The sequence below is a fragment of the Pollicipes pollicipes genome, unplaced genomic scaffold, assembly GCF_011947565.3.
Source record: "Pollicipes pollicipes isolate AB1234 unplaced genomic scaffold, Ppol_2.1 Scaffold_6686;HRSCAF=7923_pilon_pilon_pilon, whole genome shotgun sequence".
NCBI lineage: Eukaryota > Metazoa > Arthropoda > Thecostraca > Pollicipedomorpha > Pollicipedidae > Pollicipes > Pollicipes pollicipes.
In genome coordinates, this window is record NW_023596921.1 from 37,035,492 (window position 1) to 37,063,375 (window position 27,884).

Consider the following 27,884-nt stretch of genomic DNA (forward strand, 5'->3'; position numbering starts at 1 on the left):
AACTCACCGGACTGGTGTCCTTGTGGCTTACGCCAGACTTAGACATCCGCACACCTGAGTAACCACCGCTACCAGACCTGGACATCCGTACACCTGAGTAACCACCGCTAGCAGACCTGGACATCCGCACACCTGAGTAACCACCGCTAACAGACCTGGACATCCGCACACCTGAGTAACCACCGCTAGCAGACCTGGACATCCGTACACCTGAGTAACCACCGCTAACAGACCTGGACATCCGCACACCTGAGTAACCACCGCTAGCAGACCTGGACATCCGTACACCTGAGTAACCACCGCTAACAGACCTGGGCATCCGTACACCTGAGCAACCACCGCTACTAGACCCTGTACACCTGAATAACCACCACTAACAGACCTGGACATCCGTACACATGAGTAACCACCGCCAACAGACCTGAACATCCATACACCTGATTAACCGCCGCTAACAGACCTGGACATCTGTGCATTTGGGTAACTACCGCTACTAGACCCTGTACACCCATACATCTGAATGACCACCGCCACCAGACCTGAACATCCGTACACCTGAGTAACCACCGCTAACAGACCTGGACGCCCGTGCACCTGAGTAATCACCGCTAACAGACCTGGACATCCGTACTCCCGAGTAACCACCGCTAACTTGTCTCGCAGCGGTGTAGCAGATGTGGGCGTCTCGCTTGAACTGTCAATTTCAAACGCGCAAGCAAGAATACTAAAAACAGGCCAAGCATGCACCACCTGACAGCGGTGCTGTAATCGCCGGCCATTAAGCTTGATGTCTTTCAATCCTCGTGATCTGTGAGCTAGAGCTGCGAGCCTGTATCCCTACGCTCAGCGGCTAGACACCGCATTCGCCAGACACTAACAGGTGAGGTGCGGTGCTTCATCGTGGTGGTTTTAAGGTGTGGGTCAGTCAGGAGTTCGGGGCGGCGCGCTCGAGTTCGTTCGCGCGTTGGTGTTCAGGGACCCGTCGCAGAGGCGTCTTGCTAGACAGATGAACACAAAAAATGAAAATGTCCAAATGTTTAATTAACGTGATACAATTTTTCCATCAATAGGTTGTGTACGTCTCGCAGCGTTTTTAAAATTGACGTTTGAAATGCAGCACCCTGTAGTAGAGCCTTGGTTCACGCCAAAGCATTACGTAAGTCGATCAGAGATATGTCTTCCGAATTGAAATCTTGTATTTCCCAGTGTCGCAGACTGGTGAATGACTACTTGGTGGAAATGGCTGAGCGAGTCACCCAACCATGTTTACAAGTAGCCACCTCTTACAGCGCCCGTACGAACCACCAGCACCGACGGCAAGACTTGTGATGCATTCAATCTCGTAGCCCAACTTTTCGAATGCCCCCGCACCAGACGGCACGCTTTACATATGCTCGAAGGGAAATAGCTACGACCAGGCAAGGCGAAAATGTTGTTATATTACGTAATGACCATCCTATAAGAAATGTACATGCCATGTGCGAACGGCAGAGCTGGTTGGATAACCCTACTAGACCGCGGGGTTGCCTTACGACCCCAGAACTCGGCTAGCGTAACAATGCATGTTTGATGCTGAGACGGAGACTACCCAAGGCATGCACGGAACCACGTCGATGATGGCAGCCCATCATTGAAGCCGAATAATTAATTTTGGTTTCCGGGCCAAATGGATGGCTAGGCTGGACTGACCCGTTTCCTAGAAGTGAAAATAACGAGTCTGACGTATTTGCTTGAGCGGCGCGACTCGATCCCTCACATTAGCTATCCATGACTAGACACACGTGATGCCACGCAGTCCAGGCGGAACGGTCCCGAATGACGTCATAGAGACGACACCCGGCGCTACTGCCGGCGGGATTATGATCAGCTAGCCGACACTGACCACCACACCGTAGCGCCTTGGGCGGATTCACTACACATGGTCAACGCGCTGCGGTGGGATGTTACGGCAACCTACGCATTCGTTCGAGAACCTCTGGAGTAAAAGACGCGGATGATGCACCTCTCTCGACGATGCTCAAGAAAATGCGCGTCGTACGTTTCTACAATTTAGGGCAGCAGATGTACCCTGTCGCATCAAATACGCATGGTGTTACAAACCCAACAAACGTGCACAGCAACCGTGGGAGCCTCCGCGAGTGTTTGCGCTCATGGATCCCTTTGGCATGGAGACTGACCCGACATCGGCGAGTTTCAAAAGTAACATTAATTCGAAAAGCGTTTATTTTCGCTGCGCACTCGAAATACATATGGAATGGAATGCCACCAAGGCTACATCTTCACCTGCCCTCACACAACCAAACACATGCCGCGCACAATTAAATTCGAGACATCGCAGGTATGCAAGACACGAAACCAGCGCCGCCTTTCTCGGGGGGGGGGGGGGGGGGGGGGGGGGGGGGTGGGGGGGTATGAACACCACGTTATGCGCGGTTACCACGAACGCTGCACGAGTGGGCAGGGGGACGGAGAGGGCAGAGCCTGGAGGAGGTGCCGGCGGGGCGGGCCGACGCTGGCGGGCGGCTACACCGCCGTCTGCGGCGCCACCGCTAGTCGCGGCTGTCGGCGGCGCCATCTCTAGTCGCGGCTGTTCGACCTGGCGACATAGGAGACGTTGGTAGTTTGAAACGTCAACATCTTCCATGTTGGCACAAGAGACCTTGGCTGGTGTGGCTGGGTGATAGGGCGGTAGAGCAGTCACGTCGCCTATTTGGCATACTGATTCAGATGGGTACCTGCTCATATCAGGAATTACACTAGTGTCATTCACCACAGAGCCTATGAGTTTAAATGGCTTTAGACAAAGTAAAAGCATGCAGGCTTATATGGGTGCCTTACATACAGGACATGCACTGGTGTTGTTCACCATAAAGCCATCAGCAAACCACCTGCACACCTGCGCAGCACATGGAAGTAAAGCCAGATAAAATCAGTCAGGGGCACCGCTTTCCAAAATCAATCAGGGGCTCCGCTGAAAGGGTTGTGACCTCTCCCAAAACCTGATGTCTTTCCTGATTTCGACCACTTGAGTTTTCGTCCTCAATAGTACAATAAAAAACCTTAATATGTTGTACATCCATGCCCGTTTTCCTGCAGAGCAATGCCTTCCATTTCAAGCAGTGTGAGTTGTTATGAGAAGCTTCAAGTGGGGTACAAGTCACAGAAACACACCTGAGAAATACAAGTCAGGGAACACTGATGGCTGCTGCTATCACCTGATCATGTTTGCATAACTACCTCAAACACGATTACGCAATAAACACATTTGCCACTGTTGGGGAAATGTGCGGTTACTTATTTCTGGGTCAATCTGTACTTTGAAATACTGTCACATATTGCAGCCAATTAAACTTGATCTCAATCTGGGTGCATTATCTGAAACAACTTGTCAAGCATATGCAGACTGGCTTAACAGATGTAGAACTTAGTATGATAAAATCATTGGGTACCCACAAGATACTATTTGGAAAATTATTGCAAAGCTACAAGTGATGTGCCAGGCTACCGACCACCTAGCATACTAATAGCTACAATGGTTAATATATATATATATATATATATATATATATATATATATATATATTCATTTATTTAGTTATTTGGCCCAGGATTCCTTCTTTGTTCATATGCATTAAGGGCCAGGGCAATATTGGGGGCCCAAGTCATCATTGGGAGCTCAAGTCAGCATGGGGGGGGGGGGGGGTAGGCCACCCTCCGTAGCATAAAAAGTGACACCCCAGCCGCCGGTAGTCTGTCGCGCCGGGCCCGGCCGGGCCAGCTGGTCTCAGTTCGCTGTCGTGCCGCGAGCCTCTATCCAGCCTCCGCTCCATCTCTCACCTCCTGTAGCGGTCGTAGACGGGCGAGCCGCGCGGACTGCGGCTGCGCGAGCGGCGCCGCGGCGACACGGAGCGGCGTCCGGGCGACCTGCGCGCACGGGCCAGCGGCGTCAGACGGCGGCCAGGCCCGCCGGACGGGCGCGCACGCCACCGTCCGCACGGCTCGCGCACACACCTCCGCGCCCGCTCGCCACGGCGCGGCGCGGCGCGGCGCGGCGCGGCGCGCAGGGACAGTCGCGCGCTTGGATGGACCTTACTTTGGCGCAACAACGACCCAAAGGAATGTGAATATCCGAACTGAAAACGAGAACTGGTGTCAAGTGCTCCAAACCCACCGGGAGAGGCGTGTTGCTTTGTTTCAATCATCATACTGGACAGACGTGAAGTGTCTACAACGGACAGCTCTAAAGTGTGAGTTGACGTCAGGACCTTCTGAAAGACGACCCGAGCGGTTGTCATTGGTTCACGTCACGCACGACCTGTTCCCCACAGGGCCCCACGCAAGAGGACAGGAACAGGCAGCTTATGAGCGCTCCACACGGCTTAGCGAACCTCACCCGCCTCAAAGGACAGTGACTCGCGTGTCAGGTACGGCAACACGGCTCCCGCCTCTCCGACAGCATCCAACAAACGCACACGTACCGGCCGACGAGCATACTTACTTGCTTCGGATTTAAGCGGAGGGAGCGAAGTGTCGAGGAGCGGAGCATGAGCGGCCCACGAAGCAAGTAGGTACGTAGCTAATGCAGCCAATTACGTATAACGAACGATACGGCGCGATGCGACGAGATGTGTGAGATGCAAGTTGGGGGTGAGCCGAGAGTCCCACGATGGGCCGGGTCACGTCCGGTCAAGGGTCACCTGACCGTCACGTGACCCGCACAAGGCCGTGTGTGATGGGCGGAGGCAAGGGGTGGTAGAGTGAAGTTGGAGATCTGTAAGACGGCATCGTCGCGTTAGGGAGTGGCCGCACAAACCATACACAGCACACAGGCCGGCGCGTCCACACCTGTCGCCGACCGGGGTCCGCTTCACACGCACACACACGCGGCTCAAGGCAATGACACTGGTTTGCGATCCCGACAGGCGGCGGCGGCGGCGGCGGAGGCGCGCCGTCGCCCATCACTGACCTGTTGGACACGCCGCCGCGCATGCCGCCGCGGTTCCGACTCTTGCCAGACGACATCTCAACGCGAATCCGCTCACCGCAAAGCCGGCTGTGGGAGGTCGCAGAGCTCAGCCCAGCCCCCCGCTGTGCTGCCGTTCCACAATGCGCGGGTACGAACTAGACAACGTACCTGTATCTATGTAAACAAAACAAACTAGTCACAATGACCCCTTGACAGAAGAATGGCCCGCATCCAAGAGAGGCAATCAGGTGTGAATGAGATGAATGGTGCACCAATCAGGACCATTTATCTCCAGCAAAACATGCCGCACAAACACCAGAGAGCCAGAGAGCCCCAAAGATGGTCCACTCACGTGCCATCCAGGCCGCGGACGGCGTCTTCGGCGTCACGCGGATCCTCGAACTCGACGAACGCAAAGCCGGGCGGATTGCGCGCGATCCAGACATTTCTCAAGTTGCCATACTTGCTGAATGCAGACTCCAGCTCATTCTTGGCAGCACTGTTGCCAAGATTACCAACATAGACCTTGCACTCCAGGTTCCAGTTGCGTGTGGCCATGATTACTGATGTGTAGACAGGAACAATCCCTGAAAATGTTACAAACCACATCAAAATGTAAAAAAAACAGTGATAGCTTTGAAAGCAAAAAAGCAACTTTGCTGGCATTGGCCAGCCTTGACATCAGGACAGTTGATCTTAATACACTATGCTGCAGCTATGCCTATAGTACATCTGATCTTAATGTAAGTAGAATGCATAATACCTTATGCAACACTCCATTCTTCTGCAGATTGCTCACCCCTGTATAATACACATGTATTTTATGTCTAAGTCTCAGACTGTGTTGTTCCAATGTGTCATGTTTAATACTGATGGTCTCTTTCATTCAGTGTTTTCACATGAATTGCTGTATACAAATTGGCCCTTTGTTGGACACCATTCTTGTACTGTAATTCTCCAACAATATACTAAATAAAAGTGTGATGACTCCCAACACCTGAATTTTTTTTACTCTATTTTGGAACATTTTACTCTGCTACTGGGAAAATCTTAAGAATTTTGATTACTGATTATCAATAAGTGCACTCTGTAATTAAGATCAATAACATTAGATGACACACAGCAAGGCTTCTGCCAAAGCCAGACAGACAATGGTCCAAAAAAGCTGCTCCTCTGTGGTTGTAATCAAAGCACTAAAGCTAAAACCTTTAAACCTAAAACCTTCTATCTACAAGCCTGTCATGAAAGGTCCAGGCAGAGGGAAATTTGTGTGCTGTCACTATCACAAAGTTGGGGTGCTTGGACAGTGTGCTATATGACTAAACTGTTGTGCTAAAAATCTGCAGATTTTGCTGCTGACAGGAATGGGACAAAATGAATAGCTATGTTGCCTAGAATAATATTTTGAATGGTGCAAGAATCATATGAATCAGCTATGTACAATCCAACAGAGGGTATTTCCAGCCTTACAAGTAATCAAAACACCATATGAATTACAGGCTATAACAATCTTGACATCAAAAGATGTTTTCCAACTATGTCACATCCACATACGACCACTCGGTTGCATGGACTTGCTGGTCAAAGTGACTGGTACCTTCAATGGGTGGTGCTCTTGCCAAGGTCTCCTGGCAGCTTGTTATATTACAACAACTTCCCTTCCAATAATTTAAATGCACTTAAGCCTGGCGCATGCAGTCAGGACAATGACACCACAGGCACATTACATTGGTTCTGGCAGCTGAAAATAACCCTTCTTGGAATATATCTATCATAGAGCCAATATCATGTGTCCAGTATGTGCACACCATAAATCTGAGGAGCAGTTTTTGCTCAATACAATTACCATCAATTACAGGGTAAAGAAGCCATGATTAGCTCCCGGTATACATTGGTATCTAATGCCGCAATATGAAATTGTTTGCCAATTGATTATTTCAAGATATTACACTATAAACATTCATAAAACATGAACATTTCATGGACATCATATTATCTTACCCTTCAAATATCATGACCACTACATGAATGGCAGAGGCTGTTCAAACATCTTGATGTCACATTGATGGCACTAACACTAATAGGACATAGGTTGCAGGGGATTGAGTGGAGGGTGGGGGGGATGTCAGGCAACAATGCTACAGATAAGTTATGCTAAATTAAGTTAGGCTATTATGTTTAGTTAGGTTTCATCAAATTAGTAAGTTTGGTAAGGTTAGGTAAGGTTACATTGGGTTAAACTCCATTTTTTCATACTTTCTTTAAAATGATGTATCCTCACAGCAATTACATGTTGACTAGTTGATTACATCACAACAATGGTGGCTGCACGTCAAGAATGCTGTATCTCTGGAGCATGCTGACATTCGCTATTGTAAATATTGAAGTTTGAAGGAATGAGTGTAGATGCACCTGATGCCATTTACAATATTTGCTACCTCACAGAAGATTACACATGTACAATGCTCTTCAAACAAAAGATACCTGTCAACCCACACACACGGTTGGAAAATATTTATGTCTAAAGGGTAATTTCAGGCAGAAACAGCCCGTGCATCATGGACACCGATGTCGCATTTCGGCGTCCGGCTGCGGCCGGATTTTTCGCAAGATTGGCATGTGGCCAACCGAGATACCATCCACAGCATTCACGCCACTGCACTCATTTAACTTGACCTCACTACTACCATTATCTTATACTCATGCAGGGTATATGTGCTTCCCAGATAACATAACATACAGATAAAACGAACCACAATCGGACGCCGACACACGTACCAGAAAGGCGCACAACAATGGCTGCCGTAACCTTTGCGCGTCAATGGGCTAGTGCGCATTGCACATTTGATGGTCATATGGTTAGCAACAAAATAGCAAGCAGTTGTTTTGTAAAAAAATTATCTATTAGACTTTGTTATAAAAAAATTACGTTTCTCTATATTAACACACATAGCCAGTAATCCCAAGAATAAAGCGCCCTTGCTTCTCTTTTTGACGTGTCAACAACATCATGAATACTGTCTCGAAAGCGCAATAAATGTCTCTGATCATTTTGCGTTCAGCGCAGCTTGAACACATATCTGAGATTGATTGCGCTCCGGGCTGGGCCGCCGCTTCGTTTAGCTAGCGTTGTGGGGTTAGGTGTACCGAGTGTTTACACGCATTGTTCGGAAATTTGTCCGTAACCAAGCTTCGATGAAGATGGATAAGAAGACCGATGAAGATGGTAGGCATGGTTGCATGTAGATGTCTTGCTGTTATGCCAGTTTACAAAAAGTGGCAGACCAGTTGACAATGTATTTGGTGCGGGCCTGATCATGTCTCCAATGGGATAGCCAAATTCTTGGCTTGGGGCAGGGTCTGATCATTTGACAACCTTGGACATCTTTTAGATTTTCTGTTTTACTGACGGTCTAATTACTTGCAAGTTCTGATTGCGAACCATCCCCACCTCTGCATAAAATAGGTCAAAATCACACTGAATATTATGTCCATTGCTTTGTACCTGATTATTATGCTATAAAATTAATTTATTTAAAGGGGTCAACCATTTTTCAATGTGAGCAAGGTGTTTTAACTGTTGAGTGCCTTGCTGACACTGGCCCATCTGGCATGCAGACATTTCCAGCTGGTTTACGTAGTTGGTAGGACCAGCAGGAGATGGTGTGAGCAAAATTATTCATGCTTGTGCAGTGCTTTTTGTCTGGGCATTAATTCCATTGGTTATATACCAGCCATGGTAATGTTGTGTGAGCAGCCCCATTCAGGGTCAGACAGGATAATGTGGCAGTGATCAAGATATGTATGATGCTTTTAAGACAAATGTAATGCACTTGGTCTTTTGACTGTATGTGACTTAATGACTTGCTGCTCCTTTGCCTTACACACTGTAGTGGATTCCCTGATTGTGCCCAACCTCTGCCCCAGCTCAGTACATGTTTGATAATGCCACAAGCTTCTCCTAAAATGACATGGCTACTCAATTATAAAATTCATGTTCTAAGATTTTCAAAACCTGCCCCAAACATCAATTCTTGTTCTAACCCTGCCCTAATAAGAATCTGTCAGATCTGCCATGTTATGTGAATTGACTGTGATGCATCAAACCAAAGATACTGCAGTTTTTTTGCACCTTGATTCTATGTGAGGTGGGAAAGAGCATTTATCTGCTTGTCCTTAAATTTACTGCAGCTAGATATGAGCAGTTGGCTTAAGCACACCATATACACCACACTGCAAAATGTACACCTTATTTTGAATGTGTCTGGCATTGACACCACAGCAACAATTTCAGTGCACAGCTGTAGAAATGTGAAAGCTTTAGAGTTAGATATATGGTCAGCACTAATTTTAGTACATGTAGAGCCTATATCCCAAGGAATTGTGATGCTGTAAGACTATTTCAGGTAAAAATGTTTGTAAAATATTTGTCATGAAACAATTGTGAAAATGCCAAGCAATTGTGTCTTGCCTGCATTTGGTGCACACAAGCAAGGGGTTCAGCATTGATGTGGTGTAAGGGCCCAGTGCATGGGATGGATGTTTACAAACTGGCTTAAGCATGGGTGTGTGTGGAGGGACTGAGCTGTGAATAGTATAGCAATATACCCTCAAAATATGTTAGTAAACATGCAAGTAAACATGATTTGTCCTACCTTCTTTAACACTCACCCGAGTGGCCAGCTAGATACCATTTGCTCAGTTGGGGGTCAATATGCCCCCTCTGAGATCTCAGGAATTAAGAAAGCCAGAGACACCAAATTTACAGCTTGTGTTGGCCTGTATGTGAACTCACTTTGGTCAAAGTTTCAGAATCCTTGGTCATGATATTTGGGTCAGAAAAGGTCAAACAAGGTCAAGTTCCAGGCTGGTCTCTAATGTGCCCCCAGAATGTAGATAACCATTTCTAAGTAAAAGGTATTGCTAAGCAAGAGGTCACATTATCATCCAAGGTCAGTGACCTTTTTGACCTTTTAAAGGTTAAGGTGACCAAAATCACACAAGATCACTTTGAGTTTTGCATTTGACTAAGTGACAAAGATTACGCTAGGCAGTATGCTCCAAAAACAAATGTTGACCTGGGTCATTTTAGGTCCATGACCTATTCTGACCTCTAGGAAGTTCATGGCTGATGTAGAATGCGGCTCCTGCTCTCAATAAACTCTAAATGAGCACCAGAAGCCATCCCATAGAGCAAGCCCTAGAGAAACAAAACAGGTTGGTTTTGACCTTTGTGTGACCTTCATACCTGACCTTAGGTCAATGTAATTTGCTCATTCAACTGCTGTGTTGCCTAAGAAAGCATCTCAGAGATGTATGGCTTCATCTAGATGGGGGACAGATGCTAGATCCTAAATTGGGACTGGAGCCCCTGACTGAATATGAAACTAAACCTATGTCCATAAGTAATGCCTCAAGCTCTAGCTGTCTGCTGTTGTGTCTCAGAGAAGACTTGGCATGCATTGGAAATGGAAGTGGTGTGCTTCGGCATGGTGAACCTGTGTTTTTTCATGGGTATGTGTAAAGTTACACTATCTTGGACATGATGTCTAGGAATTGATATAGTATTTGGTGGGATATTTATGTTTTATATGCTCCTGATTGTTTGTCAAACTGATACCCTAGATGTTGTTTTCCACCTTGCAACATGCAAATTTTGAAGTCCTGGGGAACAAAACTGTTTCATAAGGGGGAGGCACAACAATATTCCTAGGTGCTCATTCCAGTCTTTTTCTGGGTTTGATATATGCTAGTTTCGGTGTTGTCTTGGTGCAAACATTTTGTGTGTGCTCAAATGTCAAATTTATGGACCAGGTGGGGCATTTTTCCAAAAATTCACCTAGCAGAATGTGCAGAAAGTGAACATAAAGTCAGGGTGCCAGAACTCTGTGTCTCTGGCAGCCTCCACATGTGTCATTTGTTAGCTGCTTATCTGTTGCCCTGTGACCCTAAACCTTGACATCTCACCTGCCCATGCAGATTTGCCAAGCACCAGGCTCCTCAGCTGGCTGCCATCAGGTGTGATGCTAATTGGTCATTCTTGTGCAAAGAGAAAGGGCAGTGAGCTCCAGGCCAGGGCTGTGATAGCATAAAGAGAAAGATATTGACAGCGCTGCCACCCAAGTGACGGAATGTTGAATCACTGAAGTGTGATAAAGAGACAGCTGTAGCTTTCTCATTTAGTATGTAGACATCTGTCTTATATTGCAAACAGATTGAAAAAGGAAGTGTGATGGTTTCATGTTTATCAGATTACTTCAGTATTTTGGGTTTACTTTGTGTGTTCTTTCACATAGTGGATTATATAATGACTAAGTCTCAGAGAGAATGGTTTAGTCTAAAACAATAACCAGATAATATCATTTATCAATTTCTGGTAGTAGCATGTGCTTTCTATAACATAAATTTTATGTCACACAATGTTACAGGAAGGGAATGGAATGGAATATTTCATCAGCAGCTTACACAAAAATGTATTGAAAATAGGGTGACAACTTAATGCTGGTCCTGGAAGTCAGATGTTGGGTGGCTCATGACATTTTGAACAGGATGTGAGGGACATTTCAAGGCATGGTTATGCACAGTCCAAAACTGGGCATTATGTGCTCAGTTGTTCAATAACCAGAGGACCAAGACAAAATAACAACACCAATTTGACCATGTTACTGTGCCACATGTCATGTTAAAACATGCTGACCCAATTTGTCTGCTGAGTTGGATTCTCCTCACTGGTTCAGCTTTCCTTTGACTGGTACTGGCCTGCATTTCTGATCCATGTCTTGTTCTGGTGATTACAGGAAGTGGAAATCCTTTTCTCAACCTCGAGAAAACATCTGTTCTCCAAGAAGCCCGCACTTTCAATGAGACACCTGTGAACCCACGAAAGTGCACCCATATACTGACCAAGATCCTGTACATGTTGAATCAGGTCAGTGAATGAATCCATAAATCTGGGCTGTCTTTTCATCTAGTAAGCATGTAACTGTGAATTGTGTTGCTGTGGCTCCATGCTTGTAAAGTATTGATAAGGTCTTTAAAGTATTAAGATGTGTCCTTGAATTGGACTGGTGATACATCACGGTTTACAAAAGTTTACTTACATTTTGCGCATCAGTTTAGCTTAATTACACTTATCAGAGCATTGCTGTGGAATGCCTAGTATATGCTTGTTTTATCTCTGCCAATCACATATGTTTCTAGTATAGCAAAGCCAATGCCAATTTGCGTCCATTTACAGGGTGAGCAGCTGGGCTCCACTGAGGCCACAGAGGCCTTCTTCGCCATGACCAAGCTGTTCCAGTCCAAGGACGTCACGCTCCGCAGACTTGTCTACCTGGGCATCAAGGAGCTGGCAACCGTTGCCGATGACGTCATCATCGTGACGTCATCGCTGACGAAGGACATGACCGGCAAGGAGGACATGTACCGGGCGGCGGCCATCCGCGCCCTCTGCTGCATCACCGACGTACGTGACTGGTGCGGATGTTACCGGCCTCGTCCGACCTGCACGGAAGCTGCAGAGGTCAAACCAGCCTAACGAACGAACAGTAGCACTCTGGCACTATTCTACTCTTGCACTCAATCTGTAGATGTCCAGCTAGAGATGTCAACTATCTGGATGTACCGGACTGGTTTTTTTGTGAGCCCTCCCATTTTCCTAGTCTGCGATTTATTTCTGTGCTGATCTTAGGCACATTCCCTAAAGTTCGGGATTTTTCTCTGAGCGACCGAAACTCTTTCGTGAGCCCTCCCATTGACAGTTAACCTGATTGTATGCTATGGCTTTAATGTCCCAATCGTCGTCCCGTGTGGCCCCACTCCTTCCCGGACGTGGCGTGTGGCCCGTGCTGACGCCGCCGCCTCTTTCCCCTGTGCGGGCCAGCTCCTTCCCCGAACCGTGCCTGTGCCATGTGACCGCCGCCTTTCCCCTGTCCGGCCCCAGCTCTTCCCCGCCTGTCGCGTATAGCGCTTTAATAGTGCCATCCTAGTCCCCTGTGCCCGGCCCCCACTCCTTCCCCGGACAGTGGCGGTGCCCGTGCTTACCGCCGCCTCTTCCCCTGTGCCGGCCCCCAGCTTCCTTCCCCGGCCGGTCCGTGCGCCGTGATGAACGCCGCCTCCTCCCCTGTGCCGGCCCCCAGCTCCTTCCCCGGCCTGTCGCGTGCGCCCGTGCTGACCGCCGCCTCCTCCCCAGACGACGATGCTGCAGGCGATCGAGCGGTATATGAAGCAGGCGATCGTGGACCGGTCGCCGAGCGTGAGCAGCGCCGCGCTTGTCTCGGCCCTCCACCTGATGCGCTCCTCGCCCGACGTCGTCAAACGCTGGAGCAACGAGGCCCAGGAGGCTCTCAACTCGGACAGGTGTGTGCCGGGGGGGGGGGGGGGGGGCACGGTGATGTCGCCGCGGCATCTGGGCCGGGCACGGAGGGAGGGGGAGACAGTCGTGCGTGGTTGCCACCACTGTCATCTTTATGTTCATTAGAAAAAGAGCAATAGCATGCAGCGTGATAGGGTTTGGTGCAAAGCCTGTACAGGCCATGTCTTCGCACTTCTCGCTACTCTCCCCAGCCACGGCCGACAGTAGTCCTGTCCGGCTCGGTCTGACACCTCGGACCCGTCTCACAAGAATAGCTCCAGCAGTGGCCGCCAGGCACCCACGAGACGCTGCCTGTCCGATCCGCCCGGCGAACGCCGAAATCGGCCAGTACTAGCTGCACCCGCGGGGAAGGAGGCGGCACATGTGACCTGATTGGTCGTGAGAAACCCACCTGTGAACAAAACATCTAATTCTGTAGCAGAGAAAGAGCGGGGCGCGGTCGCAGAATGGCGGGTGATTGGAGAGCATGAGTGGGTGTCTCAGCGGGCTGGGTGGCCGGCATAAGGCAGCTGGGACTGGCTGACTGGCCAGGGACAGCTGTGACTGGCTGACTGGCCAGGGACAAGGGGATCGGGTACAATAGCTATGGACGTGATTTCTTCACAATGCTCATTCCGAGTGATTTCGCTCGTTACGCCAATAATTAAGCGGTTGTGGTCGGCATGGTGTGGCATGATCGCCCCCGACGTTACGGGCTAATGCGCAGCCGGTGATGTGCGTAACATTAGCGAGCCGTGCTTGTCGCGTTTTGTGAACAGGTTAAACCTGTGACGGGCATTTGCGTCCTCTCCCGCTCAGCGAGCGTTCACCTGGTGCCGTTGGCAGTCTCAGGACCACTGTGGGGGTCTCGCGGGGCCTGGTGGGCCGGACGGGGTGGTCTGGCCTGACTACCAGAGGCGGCCGGCGCGAGATTGACCAATTTATCAGGTGGGGCCGGGCGTCGGCGGCACTCCATCAGTGGGAGCGGCGGCCGCACACCAGGCTGGAGCGGCTGGTCCGGACCGCGCCGGCAGGTGGCAGTGCGAGCCACCGTCAGCGGCGGCGGGGGCAGGCGCCAGTTACCACACTCGGACGGGGGAAGAGGTGTGGCTGTCAGGCTTGAGGGGTTGCTAGGGGATTCCGAGACTATGCGCAGAGGTCGCATGGTTTTTGGTGCTGCGTGGGGTCTATTTTCGTCGAGGCGACTCGTCGCGTACATTGTTGTGTTGTGTTGGTTGGTTGCGGTTGGGATCTGTTCTCTTTCCGATCCGACCCGACCCGGCCCGACCCGAACCGACTCGACTCGACTCGACTCGGCTCAACCCAACTCAACCCGATCCCACCCGACCCGTTCGGCCCGGCCCGTTCCGACCCGACCCGACCCGACCCGACCCGACCCGACCCGACCCGACCCGACCCGACCCGACCTAACCTGACCTGATCTGACCTGACCCGCACGGACTCACGGACCCGCATGGACTCACCTGAGACGACGAATCACACCCGACCTGACCAGACAGAACCGCAGCTGACACTAGGCATTCTCCTCCAAGTTCGAACTTGATAGCGGTTGCAACCATGCGTTTTGTTGACGACGGTGTGTTGGTAGGATATAATATTGAAATATGGTTAGTTTTGAGTGCAATGTGAAGCATTGTGGAAATGTTCATGCCGACTTTAGACTTGGCTAGAAGGACTTCTCCAAGAAATGGTAGCGCTAGGCTCTCCTTGCTACTGATGTTTTGAGCCAGTGGACACTCCGTCGCAGTGACTCAAAAGAGTACGTTTGACCGAGTAAGGACAAGAGTCTGGTGTTTTCTGAGAAAGTTCTAGCATTTAGATCGCAGAGCGACCAGTGGGTGTTAGAAAATAGCTGTTGCGGAGTTAAATGGCTGACTGACCGACGTGACTAACTCTCACTCTTTCATTGGACCACTTCATTAGGCCTGTGTCGTCGGTGTGGTGGACAGCTGCTTGCCATTTTGACATAGGCTCACCGCGCTAGTCTATAATTGCAATAACATACTCATGTGTGGATTCCATGTGTGCAGCATTCTTACGCGACCAATATCCCTGATGCCAGAATATAAACCACGGCTGGGATCACGGCAGTGAGAAGTGAATGTCAGGTCATAAACAGGTCGAAATGCTCAAAGCTCCCGCGCACCAATGAACCGGTTTGCATGTCGATGCGTGACATATCAATCAGCGTCCGTCCAAATGTACCGCAAGCGTGTCGGCGGCGCCGAAAGTGGAATGTCTTCCGAGGTTGCGTCCGCGGGCGCTGGCGCGGCGCGCGCTGGGATTCCATCTGGGAGTAGGAACGGGTGTGACTTCGCGCTCTACGATCTGTGTGCTTACGATCTGTATGAATGGCGTGACGAGGCCAGAGGCACGAGATATAAGGGATGGTACAGACCAGGTTCCCATGGTCTACAAGTCCGTGAAGGACTTCAGGACGCTCTCCAAGTGCAGGCTGGATCCCTCCACGTCGTTGTGCACTTCGCCAACTCCATGTGGACCTCCCGAGAAGCCTGTTCATAGTAGGGCGTGGTGGCAGGGCTCACATTTATACACTAATATAACCGAGCCTGCCGGGTGTCTGGCCAGGTGTCTGAGGATATGCTCACTCTCAGAGAGTATCCTCATGATCTGAGCGGACTGTGTGCCGTCACCAGTCTTGAGGATCCTGTTGAGCTTCGTTCCGGCTTTCTCACAGACCGTACTGAATGCGCTTGCGTCTGTGTCAGTCCTTTGACGAGAGCGGAAGCTCAGTCACAGGCCATCCATACCAGTTCCGCGTGTGTCCTTTGACAGTTGGACATGCTCGTCCGTAAGACGTTGACCGACGTTTTATGTGAGAGTTTCAAACAGCATGAGCGGTGAACGGGCGAGGCCAAATGAAACTTTTTGAAACCGGATACTCTACCTACTCTCCGAAAACTGCAAATATTGCCAGCGTCCTCTTTGCGTACTGAACTGGGGAATGGCGAAACTTGCCTCAGCCCATTTACATATGTATTCAAAACCTAAATTAGAGCGTAAAAATTTCGTAAGAAGTTCTCGCTGGAAGTGACGTTCTTCTCTGAAGCACAGGCAGGAATCAAGGTCCTCGGCGTGGCTGTCATTCTTAACATAACTGTCCGTGCTAAGTCCAGGTGTGGAGGGGTCTATGCCGGTGCTTCCTTCTCCGATTACAGGAATCTTAAACTGGTCCTGCGTAGTAGTGTTGTTGGCCGGAATGATTACTCGTCTATCTAATTAGCTGATAGTTAAATACATACTATGTTACCATATTCCGAAGCGAAGCCAGTCCAGCGCGTGCCAGGACTGCCGAATCATCAGCGACGCCTGTCCCGCAGCTTCTCATCCCATCAGTGTCTGGCATCAACGCGTGGTAAGATTGCCGAATCATCAGCCTTGCCTGTCCGTGGTCCCGCAGCTCCTCATCCCATCAGTGTCTGGCACCAACGCCTGGCAAGATTGCCGAATCATCAGCCTTGCCTGTCCCTGGTCCCGCGGCTCCTCATCCCATCAGGATCTGGAAATGGCAGCTCTCAGGCGTAATTGCGCTCCATCGCTCTACCTCGTGGCACCCAATTCACTCGGCCAAATTGAAACGCATGCGGTCGTTGGGAAGCTAGTCGCGGTCATCTGCCGGCGCTCGCGACAACACATGCCGGTCTCCTCCGCCCGACCCATTACCGCGGCCCGGGCGGCGCCCATTTGGCGGCTGCGTCTGCATCTCCGTGTGTTGTGTGTGTGTGTGTGTGTGTGTGTGCGCGCGCGCGCGCGTCTGCACAGTGTCAATAGGGCGGGTTGTTTTGCCGGGTACTGTGTGTGGCGTCCCGCCGCCGTCGGCCCGGCCGGCCGGTCCGGCCTCACGGCCGTCGGCGGGAGCGGCCAGCCTCTCGCCACGGCCAGCCGTGCCCGCCGGTAGCGGACCGGGGCTGGGCTTGCACCATGCATCCATCACGATGTCACCGCCATACGCGTGCCAAGCGCGGAGGCGACGCGCCCAAATGTAGTAGGTCGTTGGGCTTTAAATGGTGGGGCGGGGTAGTGGAACAGTGTATTGGAGCCACGCTAAACCAATTTGTGATTCATATAAAGAGGCGCCTCGCCAATGTCAGATCCAATGAGCCTCTGGAGCGCTGTATGTATTATGTTTGAAAGTGTCCTTGCCTTATTTGAATTGTCTCGAGTGTTATTCATCCATCACTCCTGCTGTCAATTTTTATAATACAAGTGTCGATTCCAACCCTTTCACTATGCCGTACTTCTGTTACACTCAGATATCACTGCTCGACATCGGCACGGCCACGAACTTAATAACTAGTGCGGTTCTGCGCACAGAGCTTTAATTGCGGCGTGGTTGGCTCCAGCGTTAAATCCGCTGCTTCCCAAGGCTCATATTTACATGTTGACGCACGGAGACGCATCCATTTACCAGCTAGAGCGACGTCAATCTCCCACGCCGACGTCTGTCTAACAAAGATGGAGGCGGTTTGAGAGGAGAGAACCGAGATGAAAACGAAGCACTTCTGTGCTAACTCACGTATTGGTGGTGTGCGAACACCCAGTTATCTTCCCTTAAAAAAAACAATTTATATCATCAGACGTCAATTCTTAAAGATCGTTGCTTCAAGATATCCGCGGTTTTGTGGCAGCTTTAATTTCACAGTTCTGGGAATATCTAGTAACCCGTATGCAATATGCCGCGCCCGCGACTGGTGGCTGGTGTGTGACGTCACCAGCAGACCCGCGTGTGGGCGCCGCGGCTGGTCACCGGGCCGGGCCTGCGTTCGCCGGGCGGCGTGGACGGCGTCCGGGGTGTGACGCTCCCCCCCCCCCCCCTTCTCCACAGCATGATGGTGCAGTACCACGCGCTGGGACTGCTGTACAACATCAAGCGGTCGGACCGGCTGGCCGTCACCAAGCTGGTGGCAAAGCTGACCCGCGCCGCGCCTCGCTCCCCCTACGCCGTCTGCATGCTGGTGAGTTGACGCTGGTGGCGGCGCCTGCTGGCTGAGTCCGAGCCGCCGCGCCACACGCCCCGGCCGGCAGGCGCGCGCCGGCTGACGGAGGGTCCGGGCCGGCTCTGGTTTCGGGTCCTGGTTTGGGGAGTGAAGACTTGCTAATTCAGGTCGGGCGAAGTCTCGTGGAGTGCTCAGAGGGAGAACTGACATTTTGAAAAGGCGCGAAAGCTGCCATATTTCAGTTCACAATTGTAAGTTTTGTACACAGGCCTCAGTTGTCGTGGCAAATCTTGGGCACGTCTCAGACTGGTATGGCGTGGTAGGTTTTGTCTAGAAAAAGTTTGAAATGTTGTAGAAAAAGACAGGAATGCCAACATTTATCGGTGGGGACAGTCCAGTAGGATACCATTTTCCGAGCATCGTTCATTTTTGTATTCAGATTAATGATGCCATATGATGCTGTAATGATGCTGTGGGGCTCGGGTATCAGGACATCACGAACTCCTGAGATGAATGGATTGGGCGGCCGTGCTTTGATGTCGTCTGAGTTGGCTGTCGTCCAACCCGACCTTAGTGGGGGAGTCATCCCATCACAAACTTCGTTTTTAACTTCGAATTACGAACTTCGGTCAGCATATGCCGTGCGCGGCGTGTGTGACGTCCCGTGCTGCCTGTCCGCGGCTGACTGCGGGGTCGGAGACGGCCCGCCGCGCCCTGAACACCGTTGCCGCGTGTACCAGCCAGTGGCTCTGCTCGGCTCGCCCGGTCTCCTCGCTGCCCGCGGCGGGGTGCCGCTCACCGTGGCCGTCGGTCCGGGCGGGGCCGGCGTTTGGCCCCCCCCCCCCCCCCTCCCATCCCGTCTCCCCAGCCGGTTGTCATCCACCGGTCTCACCCCTTCCCCTCTCCTCCTCTCTGCCCACCAGATCCGCACCGCCTGCAAGCTGATGGAGGAGGAGGACGCCGGCACAGACTCGCCGCTGTTCGACTTCGTCGACTCGTGTCTGCGCCACAAGTCGGAGATGGTGGTGTACGAGGCGGCGCACGCCATCGTCAACATGCCGCGCACCTCGCCGCGCGAGCTGGCGCCGGCCGTCAGCGTGCTGCAGCTCTTCCTCAGCTCGCCGAAGCCCACGCTGCGCTTCGCCGCCGTGCGCACGCTGAACCAGGTGAGGCCGGCCGGCCGCTGGGCCAGGCGAGCGGGGTGCGCGTGAAGCGCGGGCTCGCGGGCGGCGCAGGCGAGCGGCGCTGGGGAGGGATGCGGCGAAGGGTGACGGTGCCGTGTCGGAGGAGTCCGGTGGAGGGTTCGTTGTGGGCGCAGTCTGTCCGGTTGGGCCTTACGTGGCGACTGCAGCCAGCCGCGCTCCGAGGGCGGACATGGCGTGTCGCAGGCATGTCGTCGCTGCGGCCATCCGCAGGCGGACCGGCGTCGGTGCCTTGCTCACAGTTTGGACATGCGCGGGGTTTCTAGGTCGCACACCCTGGCGCGTACAGAATCAGGCCTCGACCCCGCGTGTGTCCCGACCCTGTGCCTCGGTGTGCCTCGAACCCGCGCTGTGTCCCGGTGTCGACCACGGGCGACGCATCGGTCTGCGTGCGGCTCCCGAGCCGCCGGTCGACCTTCCCTGACCTGGCCTTGGCCCGGACCGGGCGCTGACGTCGACGGTGCCCCGCCAGGTCGCGATGACGCATCCGGCGGTGGTGACGGCCTGCAACCTGGACCTGGAGAGTCTGATCTCCGACGTCAACCGCTCCATCGCCACGTTGGCCATCACCACGCTGCTCAAGACGGGCGCCGAGTCCTCCGTCGACCGGCTCATGAAGCAGATCTCCAGCTTCGTGTCCGAGATCAGCGACGAGTTCAAAATCGTCGTCGTCCAGGTACGCGGTCGGAGCGGTGGTGGTCGCCGGCCGGAGCCGTCGCTCTGGGGCCCGTGGCTGCGCGAGCGGGGCGCCGGTGGCCATTCAGCCGGTAACGCTTGATCAGGCGGTGGGTGTTCTGTTGCTTGTGGCGCTTCCAAGGAAAGTCGGGCATGTTACAGCGGCTTTGACGGCGATGTTCGCCGAGAGTGGTTTAGGGACGGAGAACTGCCGGGTCTGAAGTCCACTTACAAATATGGGAGACGGAGTGGAAAGGAAGGCTCAGCGCTTGTCTGTGCGTGACGTCCAGCTTACAACAAACGTGCTCTGCAATCAAGTGATTGCGCTTGTAAGGGCCACGGAAAAAGCGTTTTTTAAACATGTAACGTAGCAATTGGTCCTTTTGTTATCCCAAACAACCTTTTTATTACGAAACCTTGCGACGTTTCCGATGATAGTATTCCGTGTGTATGAGATTGTAAGCACGCAGTTGTGATCGGGCTGGGTATGAAACTAAAATGCTGTCTTAAGGGGCCAGATCACCTTGCTCCAGCCTTCCCTGTGGGCTGTGGAATTATGCGTGCCCCGTTATCCGGCGGCTCTGGGTGCGAGTCCCGGGGCGGGCGCATTGTTTGGCCCGACTGATACGGAAAGGTGAGCTGGCAAACGGCCAACGAAGGCCGAACCGGACCGGAGCGGCCGTTCCCCATCATCGTGCGGTGCGTAGAGCTATCCGCCAGGTTGTCGGGCGAAAGGCTGATGGCATAGTTAGCCATATAACTGGGCGGCACAACTCGGGCGGTGCACCGTTATTGGTTGGTGAGCTCGGTGAGCGTGCAGCGAGAACTAGGCAGCACAACTTGGGCGGGGCACCGTTCTTGGTTGGTGAGCTCGGTGAACGTGCAGCGAGAACTGTTGGATGGGCTCTGACTCGGAGAAACTCATGCGAACGGTTGGAAATAAATCTGAATTTAAAAAAGATTCGATGATTTCTCTTCTCAGAAAGAGCATAAGTAGCCTGGCTGATTGAATATCTCCGTGGAAATTCCAATATTAAGACCATTTATTGTAAAAGGACGGGAACAATCGGAGCTTGCATGAAACTGTCGTGCAGGATATTGTTTTGGAGACCGGGGGGCTTAAGAGCCTGTCTAATTTGCCCAAATGTTTTGCATGGCGTGCTGGACAGCTGCGGCACGTGCCGTATCACGTGACCCCCACGCATCTCCAGTCGTTAGCCCGCAGGCCTAGGCCAGCCGACTGCGACAGGACAGCTGGTGTCCCGCCCGGTGGGGGCCCGGAGCAGCGTGGCGCAGTGACCTCCAGGGCTGCTGCGGACCGCCTGATTGCGGCTCTGGGCTGCCGCGCGGCCGCTGACCGAGCCCGTCCGCCCGCCAGGCGATCAAGGCGCTGTGCCTCAAGTTCCCGCGTAAGCACGGCGTGCTGATGAACTTCCTGTCGTCGATGCTGCGCGACGAGGGCGGCCTTGAGTACAAGGCCTCGATCGCCGACACCATCATAACCATCATCGAGGAGAACCCCGAGGCCAAGGAGGCGGGTAAGGCTCGCTCCGGCCTGGCGCAGGGCAGCGAAACAGTGGACGGAACGCGACTCTGAGCGGCAGGGAGGAGCTGTCCGTGATGTGGCTGGACGGGACGGGACGCTGAATGTCAGAGTTGGGTGGGAGTAAGTTACCGTCCCGTGATGTGGCTGGACGGGACGGGACGCCTAGTGTCAGAGACGGGTGGGAAGGAGGAGCTGTCCCCGTGGTGTGGCTGCCCTCGGTCTGATCTTTCTGATGACTCACGCGCCACGTGCCGGCCGGCCGCAGGCTTGTCACACCTCTGCGAGTTCATCGAGGATTGCGAGCACACCAGCCTGGCGGTGCGCATCCTGCACCTGCTCGGCCGCGAGGGCCCCAAGACCAAGCAGCCCTCCAAGTACATCCGCTTCATCTACAACCGGGTCATCCTGGAGAGCGCGGCTGTGCGCGCCGCCGCCGTCTCGTCGTTGGCTCGTTTCGGTGCGCTTTGCGACGACATGCTGCCCAACATCCTGGTGCTGCTGCAGGTGAGGAGACGGCGTTAGGGAGCACCCCACCCAGAAGACGGCGGGGCGGAGAGCTGGTGTCAAGGTCGATTTACGTTGTTCCCATGTGCCCACATGTGCCGGACATGCCAGTGTGTTCCGCGGTCGTGTGCTCCATCGTTGCCGATCACCGCAGCCGGTTTGGCGGAGTTGTGCGTTGTGGAACCGGCGTGCATTTTCGAGGCGCTGCGCCAGGCGGCGTCTTCGCGTGCTGCCTCGGCTGCGAGCGTGACCGGTGACCGCCCTGCTGACTGTCGCGTCGGCCCGTTCCGTCTCCGGCGAGCAGCGCTGCCAGATGGACACGGATGACGAGGTGCGGGACCGCGCCACCTACTACTACAACATCCTGGACCAGCAGCAGGCAGCGCTCAACAACCAGTGCATCCTCAACTCGCTGCAGGTGACGCCGCCGCCGCCGCCGCCGCCGCCGCCGCCCGCTGTGGGCCGGCCGGCAGCGCGTGACTTGGACCGCAGCCAGGCTTGCGCTGCTGTTAAGTAGCCCTGACGGTGACATGTCTCCGGGGTAATGTGATGACTGCCGGTGAATGTCATTCATAATTGGCAACGGGAGGGAGCCAGTTCCGTACCTCAGCCGACGATGCACGTGTCGCTGGATCCGGGAAATTCGCGCGATGTGGCCACTACTACGGCGAGCCCGCTCGGTGTGGTAGTGCCGTCAGAGGCACCGCGTCGTATCCGTGTCGCTACTGGTGCATGGCGGGTCGTACCCACGCTGGCGTCCCCCGGCCTGTCCGACCTCCGGCCGGCGCTGCACCTGCCGCCGCGGCCCGTGTGCCGCGCTGCCGTGGTGGCCCGCTGCTGACGCCGCTCGGCGCCGACCACAGGTGTCGCTGGTCGGCCTGGAGAAGGCGCTGCTGACCTACTGCCAGTCGCCGGCCGAGCAGCCGTTCGACCTGCGCGCCGTGCCGGTGGCCGAGGCGCCGGCGGCCGAGAGCGCCGCCGCGCCCGAGGGCTCCATCACCAGCCGCAAGCCAGAGGAGAAGGTGAGCGCGCTCCGCCCGGCGACCGACCCCGGCCCCGCCTGGGCGCAGCGCGTCACTTCCACCAAGGGTTTTGTCTGTGATCTGTTGCCCGGGTGGGCGGTGTGATTTCGTCGCAGTGGTGGGGTGGGCTGTGGACGCCTTGTGTTTTAGACGTGCTTCCGTGTCAGACGCCCGCCACAGATGTTCGTCACAGACGTGGCAAGGCTGTGTTGGGCTGGCGTGGGGTCGCTGTCGGGTGGGTGCGTGGGTGGAGGCTGTCGCTACGCGACGGACGGTGATCTTGCCGGCCTCTCATGATGGGTGACTGCTGTGATCGGGGTCACCGCTAGACGCGACCCGGTGGTGTGATATGCGGCACCAGGTCAGTCGGTTCACGCTCGCTGCCTCCAGGCGCAAAAGTCGCCGACGACAATTGATGGCAGATTTTTACGCGATTCCCGGCCGGCTTCCGCCAATGGTGTGCTCTGCAATTCAAATCCGCTTTCTGCGACCAGGTCCGGGCTTGACGGGCCGTGGGATGGGGCTCTTAAATATTGACGATATGACAGTGGCGCTGCATAATTGAAGCCGCCCGCTGTGTCGCCAGCGGCCCAACCGGCGACATTGGTGCCAGGTGGGCTCAGGGCAAGGTCAGCGCCGTTTGGCTCCGATGCGACGAGCCGCTTAGGGAAAGGTGGTCGTCTGGGCTTGCGCCACTTCTCGCAAGACTGGCATGAGGGACTTGCCCTGGTTACCAGCTGGCGGTAATTGGAAGGTGTCCGCTTGCTGCGGAAAAGGATCGCGCTGCACGTACTGCGTGGCCGTCTGTTCCCGGAGTCGGGAGAGAAGAAATAATTTGCTAGCCGCGCGCGTTTGGGGCGGCCGGCCACTGGTCCGTCCGTGATGTCGGTCACGGCGTCCTCCTGACATGAATCCGCGGCTTGACTGGACTCTGAGACAGTGCGAGGTCTGCTGGATGCCTTCTTCCTGTCTGCCATTGGATCCGCCGGGACACGTGCTCTGCTCTCTATTTCAAAGCTGGCCCGCTAGTAATCAACGTTGGATGAACTGTATTAGCCCACTCTCAGGCTCACCAAATATTGGCGTGGTCTAGGTTACAAGTCGAACTTCCTGATGGGAAATGGGTCCCTTTTTAGAGAGCAGTCCTAGCTGGTCAGCTGATCCCGGCGGGTGTCACAGTCTGCGGCTGTGCATGCCGTCTGACGATGGGGCGCCCTGTACGGTCTGTGTATGACGTCTGACGATGGGGCGTCCTGTATAGTCTGCGGCTGTGTATGATGTCCGACATTGGGGCGCCCTGTGCAGTCTGCGGCTGTGTATGATGTCCGACGGTGGGGCGCCCTGTACAGTCTGCGGCTGTGTATGATGTCCGACATTGGGGCGCCCTGTACAGTCTGCGGCTGTGTATGATGTCCGACGGTGGGGCGCCCTGTACAGTCTGCGGCTGTTTATGACGTCTGACGATGGGGCGCCCTGTACGGCCTGCGGCTGTGTATGACGTCTGATGGTGGGGAGCCCTGTACGGTCTTCGGCTGTGTATGACGTCTGATGGTGGGGAGCCCTGTACGGTCTGCGGCTGTGTATGGCGTATGATGGTGGGGCGCCCTGTACAGTCTGCGGCTGTTTATGACGTCTGACGATGGGGCGCCCTGTACGGCCTGCGGCTGTGTATGACGTCTGATGGTGGGGAGCCCTGTACGGTCTCGGTGGTATGACGTCTGATGGTGGGGAGCCCTGTGCGGTCTGCGGCTGTGTATGACGTCTGACGGTGGGGCGCCCTGTACAGTCTGCGGCTGTGTATGATGTCCGACGGTGGGGCGCCCTGTACAGTCTGCGGCTGTGCGTGACGTCTGACGGTGGGGCGCCCTGTACGGCCTGTGTATGACGTCTGACGGTGGGGGCCCTGTACGGCCTGTGTATGACGTCTGACGGTGGGGCGCCCTGTACAGTCTGCGGCTGTTTATGACGTCTGACGGTGGGGCGCCCTGTACAGTCTGCGGCTGTGTATGACGTTGATGGTGGGGAGCCCTGTACAGTCGCGGCTGTGTATGACGTCTGACGATGGGGCGCCCTCTGTACGGCCTGCGGCTGTGTATGACGGTCTGATGGTGGGGAGCCCTGTACGGTCTGAGGCTGTGTATGACGTCTTGACGATGGGGCGCCCTGTACGGCCTGCGGCCGTGTATGACGTCTGATGGTGGGGGCGCCCTGTACGGTCTGCGGCTGTGTATGACGTCTGATGGTGGGGAGCCCTGTACGGTCTGCGGCTGTGTATGGCGTATGATGGTGGGGAGCCCTGTACAGTCTGCGGCTGTGTATGACGTCTGATGGTGGGGCGCCCTGTACAGTCTGCGGCTGTGTATGACGTCTGACGATGGGGCGCCCTGTACGGCCTGCGGCCGTGTATGACGTCTGATGGTGGGGAGCCCTGTACGGTCTGCGGCTGTGTATGGCGTATGATGGTGGAGCGCCCTGTACAGTCTGCGGCTGTGTATGGCGTATGATGGTGGGGCGCCCTGTACGGCCTGCGGCTGTGTATGACGTCTGATGGTGGGGAGCCCTGTACGGTCTGCGGCTGTGTATGGCGTATGATGGTGGAGCGCCCTGTACAGTCTGCGGCTGTGTATGGCGTATGATGGTGGAGCGCCCTGTACAGTCTGCGGCTGTGTATGGCGTATGATGGTGGAGCGCCCTGTACAGTCTGCGGCTGTGTATGGCGTATGATGGTGGGGCGCCCTGTACAGTCTGCGGCTGTGTATGGCGTATGATGGTGGGGAGCCCTGTACGGTCTGCGACTGTGTATGGCGTATGATGGTGGAGCGCCCTGTACAGTCTGCGGCTGTGTATGGCGTATGATGGTGGGGCGCCCTGTACAGTCTGCGGCTGTGTATGGCGTATGATGGTGGGGCGCCCTGTACGGCCTGTGTATGACGTCTGACGGGGAAGGGAGATGTCCTGCATGCTGCTCGGTCCGTCATTTATCACACGTACCGCCCGTTGTCGGATGGTTATAGAAGCCTGCCGTGTGGTTTATGTCTTTTAATAGTTTGCTTATCTGATGGTTGCTCATGTGCGACGAAAACTGATTTATCTTATCGACGTGCCTCATGTTGCCTTGGCTGTTGTGCTTAAAATACGGCATTGGTAAATATGTCGTGTGGCAGTATGGCAGCAGTGGTAGCCTCGTCTTTATATGTGCACGTGTTTGTGAGTGATAAAACCGCTTCGAAAACTTGGGCTTCAACTTACTACAGATTTTGTTAAAGCATCGTGAAACCTCAACCCCCATCATCGTTTGTCGACGAACTTCTCTCGTCATCATATGTCGTTGTCATCGTTATCTGGCCCGACCTGGAACTAACTCAGTCTGATGAAAGCCCATGCCCAGCCTCTTCCCCTCCGCCCCCTGTCCTGTCCTTTTCTGACCTGTCTTGTCCTGTCTTGTCCTTTCCTGCCCTGCTCTGACCTGACCTGATCTGACCTAACCTGACCTGACACGCTGGCTTGTCCTGCTCTGACCTGGCCTACCTCCTGTCCTGTCCCGTTCCGTCCAGTTCTGTCCAGTCTTGTCCAGTCTTGTCCAGTCCTGTCCTGTCCTGTCCTGTCCTGTCCTGTCCAGTCTATTCCAGTCCTGTCCTGCCCGGTCCAGTCCAGTCCAGTCCAGTCCAGTCCTGGCCTGGCCTGGCCAGACGTGACCTAACGTGACCTGACGTGACTTAACGTGACCTGACCTGGCCTAACCTGACCTGATCTTGCTCTCCAGGTGACGGCTACGCGCCAGGACGTTTTCGCCGATCAGCTGGCCAAGATCCCGGAGTTCAGCCGACTGGGACCGCTCTTCAAATCGTCTCAGCCTGTTGAGCTCACAGAATCGGAGACTGAGTACGTGGTGCAGTGCATCAAGCACGTGTTCGCGCACCACGTGGTCCTGCAGGTGAGCCTCCGCCTCGTGTACGGCACTTGTTTGTGGTGTGGGTCATGCGAGCGCGGATATATTTTTCGGCCGTGTTCCGGTACGGACGCCAGCGTCGGTTGGGCAGACTGGATGCGCAGACGGCGGTGGTTGGTTTTTGGTCAGTTGACTACTTTATTTTTAGCCCTTTTTAGAATAAGGTGCCGCGCTTTTTTCGTTGTTATTTTGCATAAAAGTGATGCTCGCATTACGTGTGATGTGAGCCTTCCAATTGCTTTAGGTACCACGAGAATTTCACGGATGTTGTTTTGTGGCGTCTGGCGCTCACGTTATCTTCCAGCCTCTCCCAGCGGCTTATTAGTGACGTCACGAGAGCGCGCTTGACGTTCATATGATGGCCGTGATTGATACAGTTGTTTGGAGAACAGTTGGGAAGGCCAAGGCAGAGAGTCCTCGGGGTTCCTTGCCATAAGATTACCGTCGGGCATGCTGCCGCCGGTAAGCCGGCGACACCAGATGTCGAGGTTATTGCGGGCTTTTCTCGCTGACAGTCTGACGGCGATTCCCTCACTGTTTTTCTGCGGGATGCGTTATTGTTGAGTTCGATTTCGTGCTCAGGCACGCTATAAGCGATGATGAAGATACATTGGCCCAAATTATAGCGATAAGTGGGCTGTTAGCAGTCTGCTTATATCATCTTTGGATCAGGGTCAGTGCAGACGGC

The 27,884-nt window shown here is 53.9% G+C and overlaps 2 protein-coding genes across 4 annotated transcripts in view; one reads left to right on the forward strand and one right to left on the reverse strand.

Annotated features, from left to right (window-relative positions):
* Window positions 1-2,452: 2,452 nt before the first annotated feature.
* LOC119107069 (RNA-binding protein 1) lies at window positions 2,453-7,778 on the reverse strand. 3 transcript variants are annotated; one of them, XM_037230425.1, is made up of 5 exons: window positions 7,745-7,778; window positions 5,319-5,553; window positions 4,967-5,053; window positions 3,838-3,924; window positions 2,453-2,596 (listed from the first exon to the last, which is right to left on the reverse strand). In XM_037230425.1, exons 2-5 carry the CDS (start codon window positions 5,522-5,524, stop codon window positions 2,578-2,580), a joined length of 399 nt encoding a protein of 132 aa, XP_037086320.1. In that variant the 5' UTR covers window positions 5,525-5,553; window positions 7,745-7,778; the 3' UTR covers window positions 2,453-2,577. The 3 variants fall into 3 exon arrangements, with proteins under 3 accessions (XP_037086320.1, XP_037086321.1, XP_037086319.1); XM_037230426.1 differs by lacking the exons at window positions 2,453-2,596; window positions 3,838-3,924 and adding an exon at window positions 4,056-4,771; XM_037230424.1 differs by lacking the exons at window positions 2,453-2,596; window positions 3,838-3,924; window positions 7,745-7,778 and having other exon boundaries at window positions 4,056-5,053.
* Window positions 7,779-8,023: 245 nt separating this feature from the next.
* Window positions 8,024-27,884, forward strand: part of gammaCOP (coat protein (coatomer) gamma) — a 49,937-nt gene continuing 30,076 nt past the window's right edge. Inside the window, exons 1-12 of the mRNA XM_037230427.1 lie at window positions 8,024-8,192; window positions 11,764-11,894; window positions 12,204-12,431; window positions 13,158-13,324; window positions 18,187-18,316; window positions 19,222-19,464; window positions 19,973-20,176; window positions 21,554-21,713; window positions 21,987-22,225; window positions 22,530-22,643; window positions 23,089-23,247; window positions 27,011-27,181. Coding sequence (XP_037086322.1) covers window positions 8,162-8,192; window positions 11,764-11,894; window positions 12,204-12,431; window positions 13,158-13,324; window positions 18,187-18,316; window positions 19,222-19,464; window positions 19,973-20,176; window positions 21,554-21,713; window positions 21,987-22,225; window positions 22,530-22,643; window positions 23,089-23,247; window positions 27,011-27,181 — 1,977 coding nt within the window. The 5' untranslated portion in view covers window positions 8,024-8,161. The remainder of the gene's footprint in view (window positions 8,193-11,763; window positions 11,895-12,203; window positions 12,432-13,157; window positions 13,325-18,186; window positions 18,317-19,221; window positions 19,465-19,972; window positions 20,177-21,553; window positions 21,714-21,986; window positions 22,226-22,529; window positions 22,644-23,088; window positions 23,248-27,010; window positions 27,182-27,884) is intronic.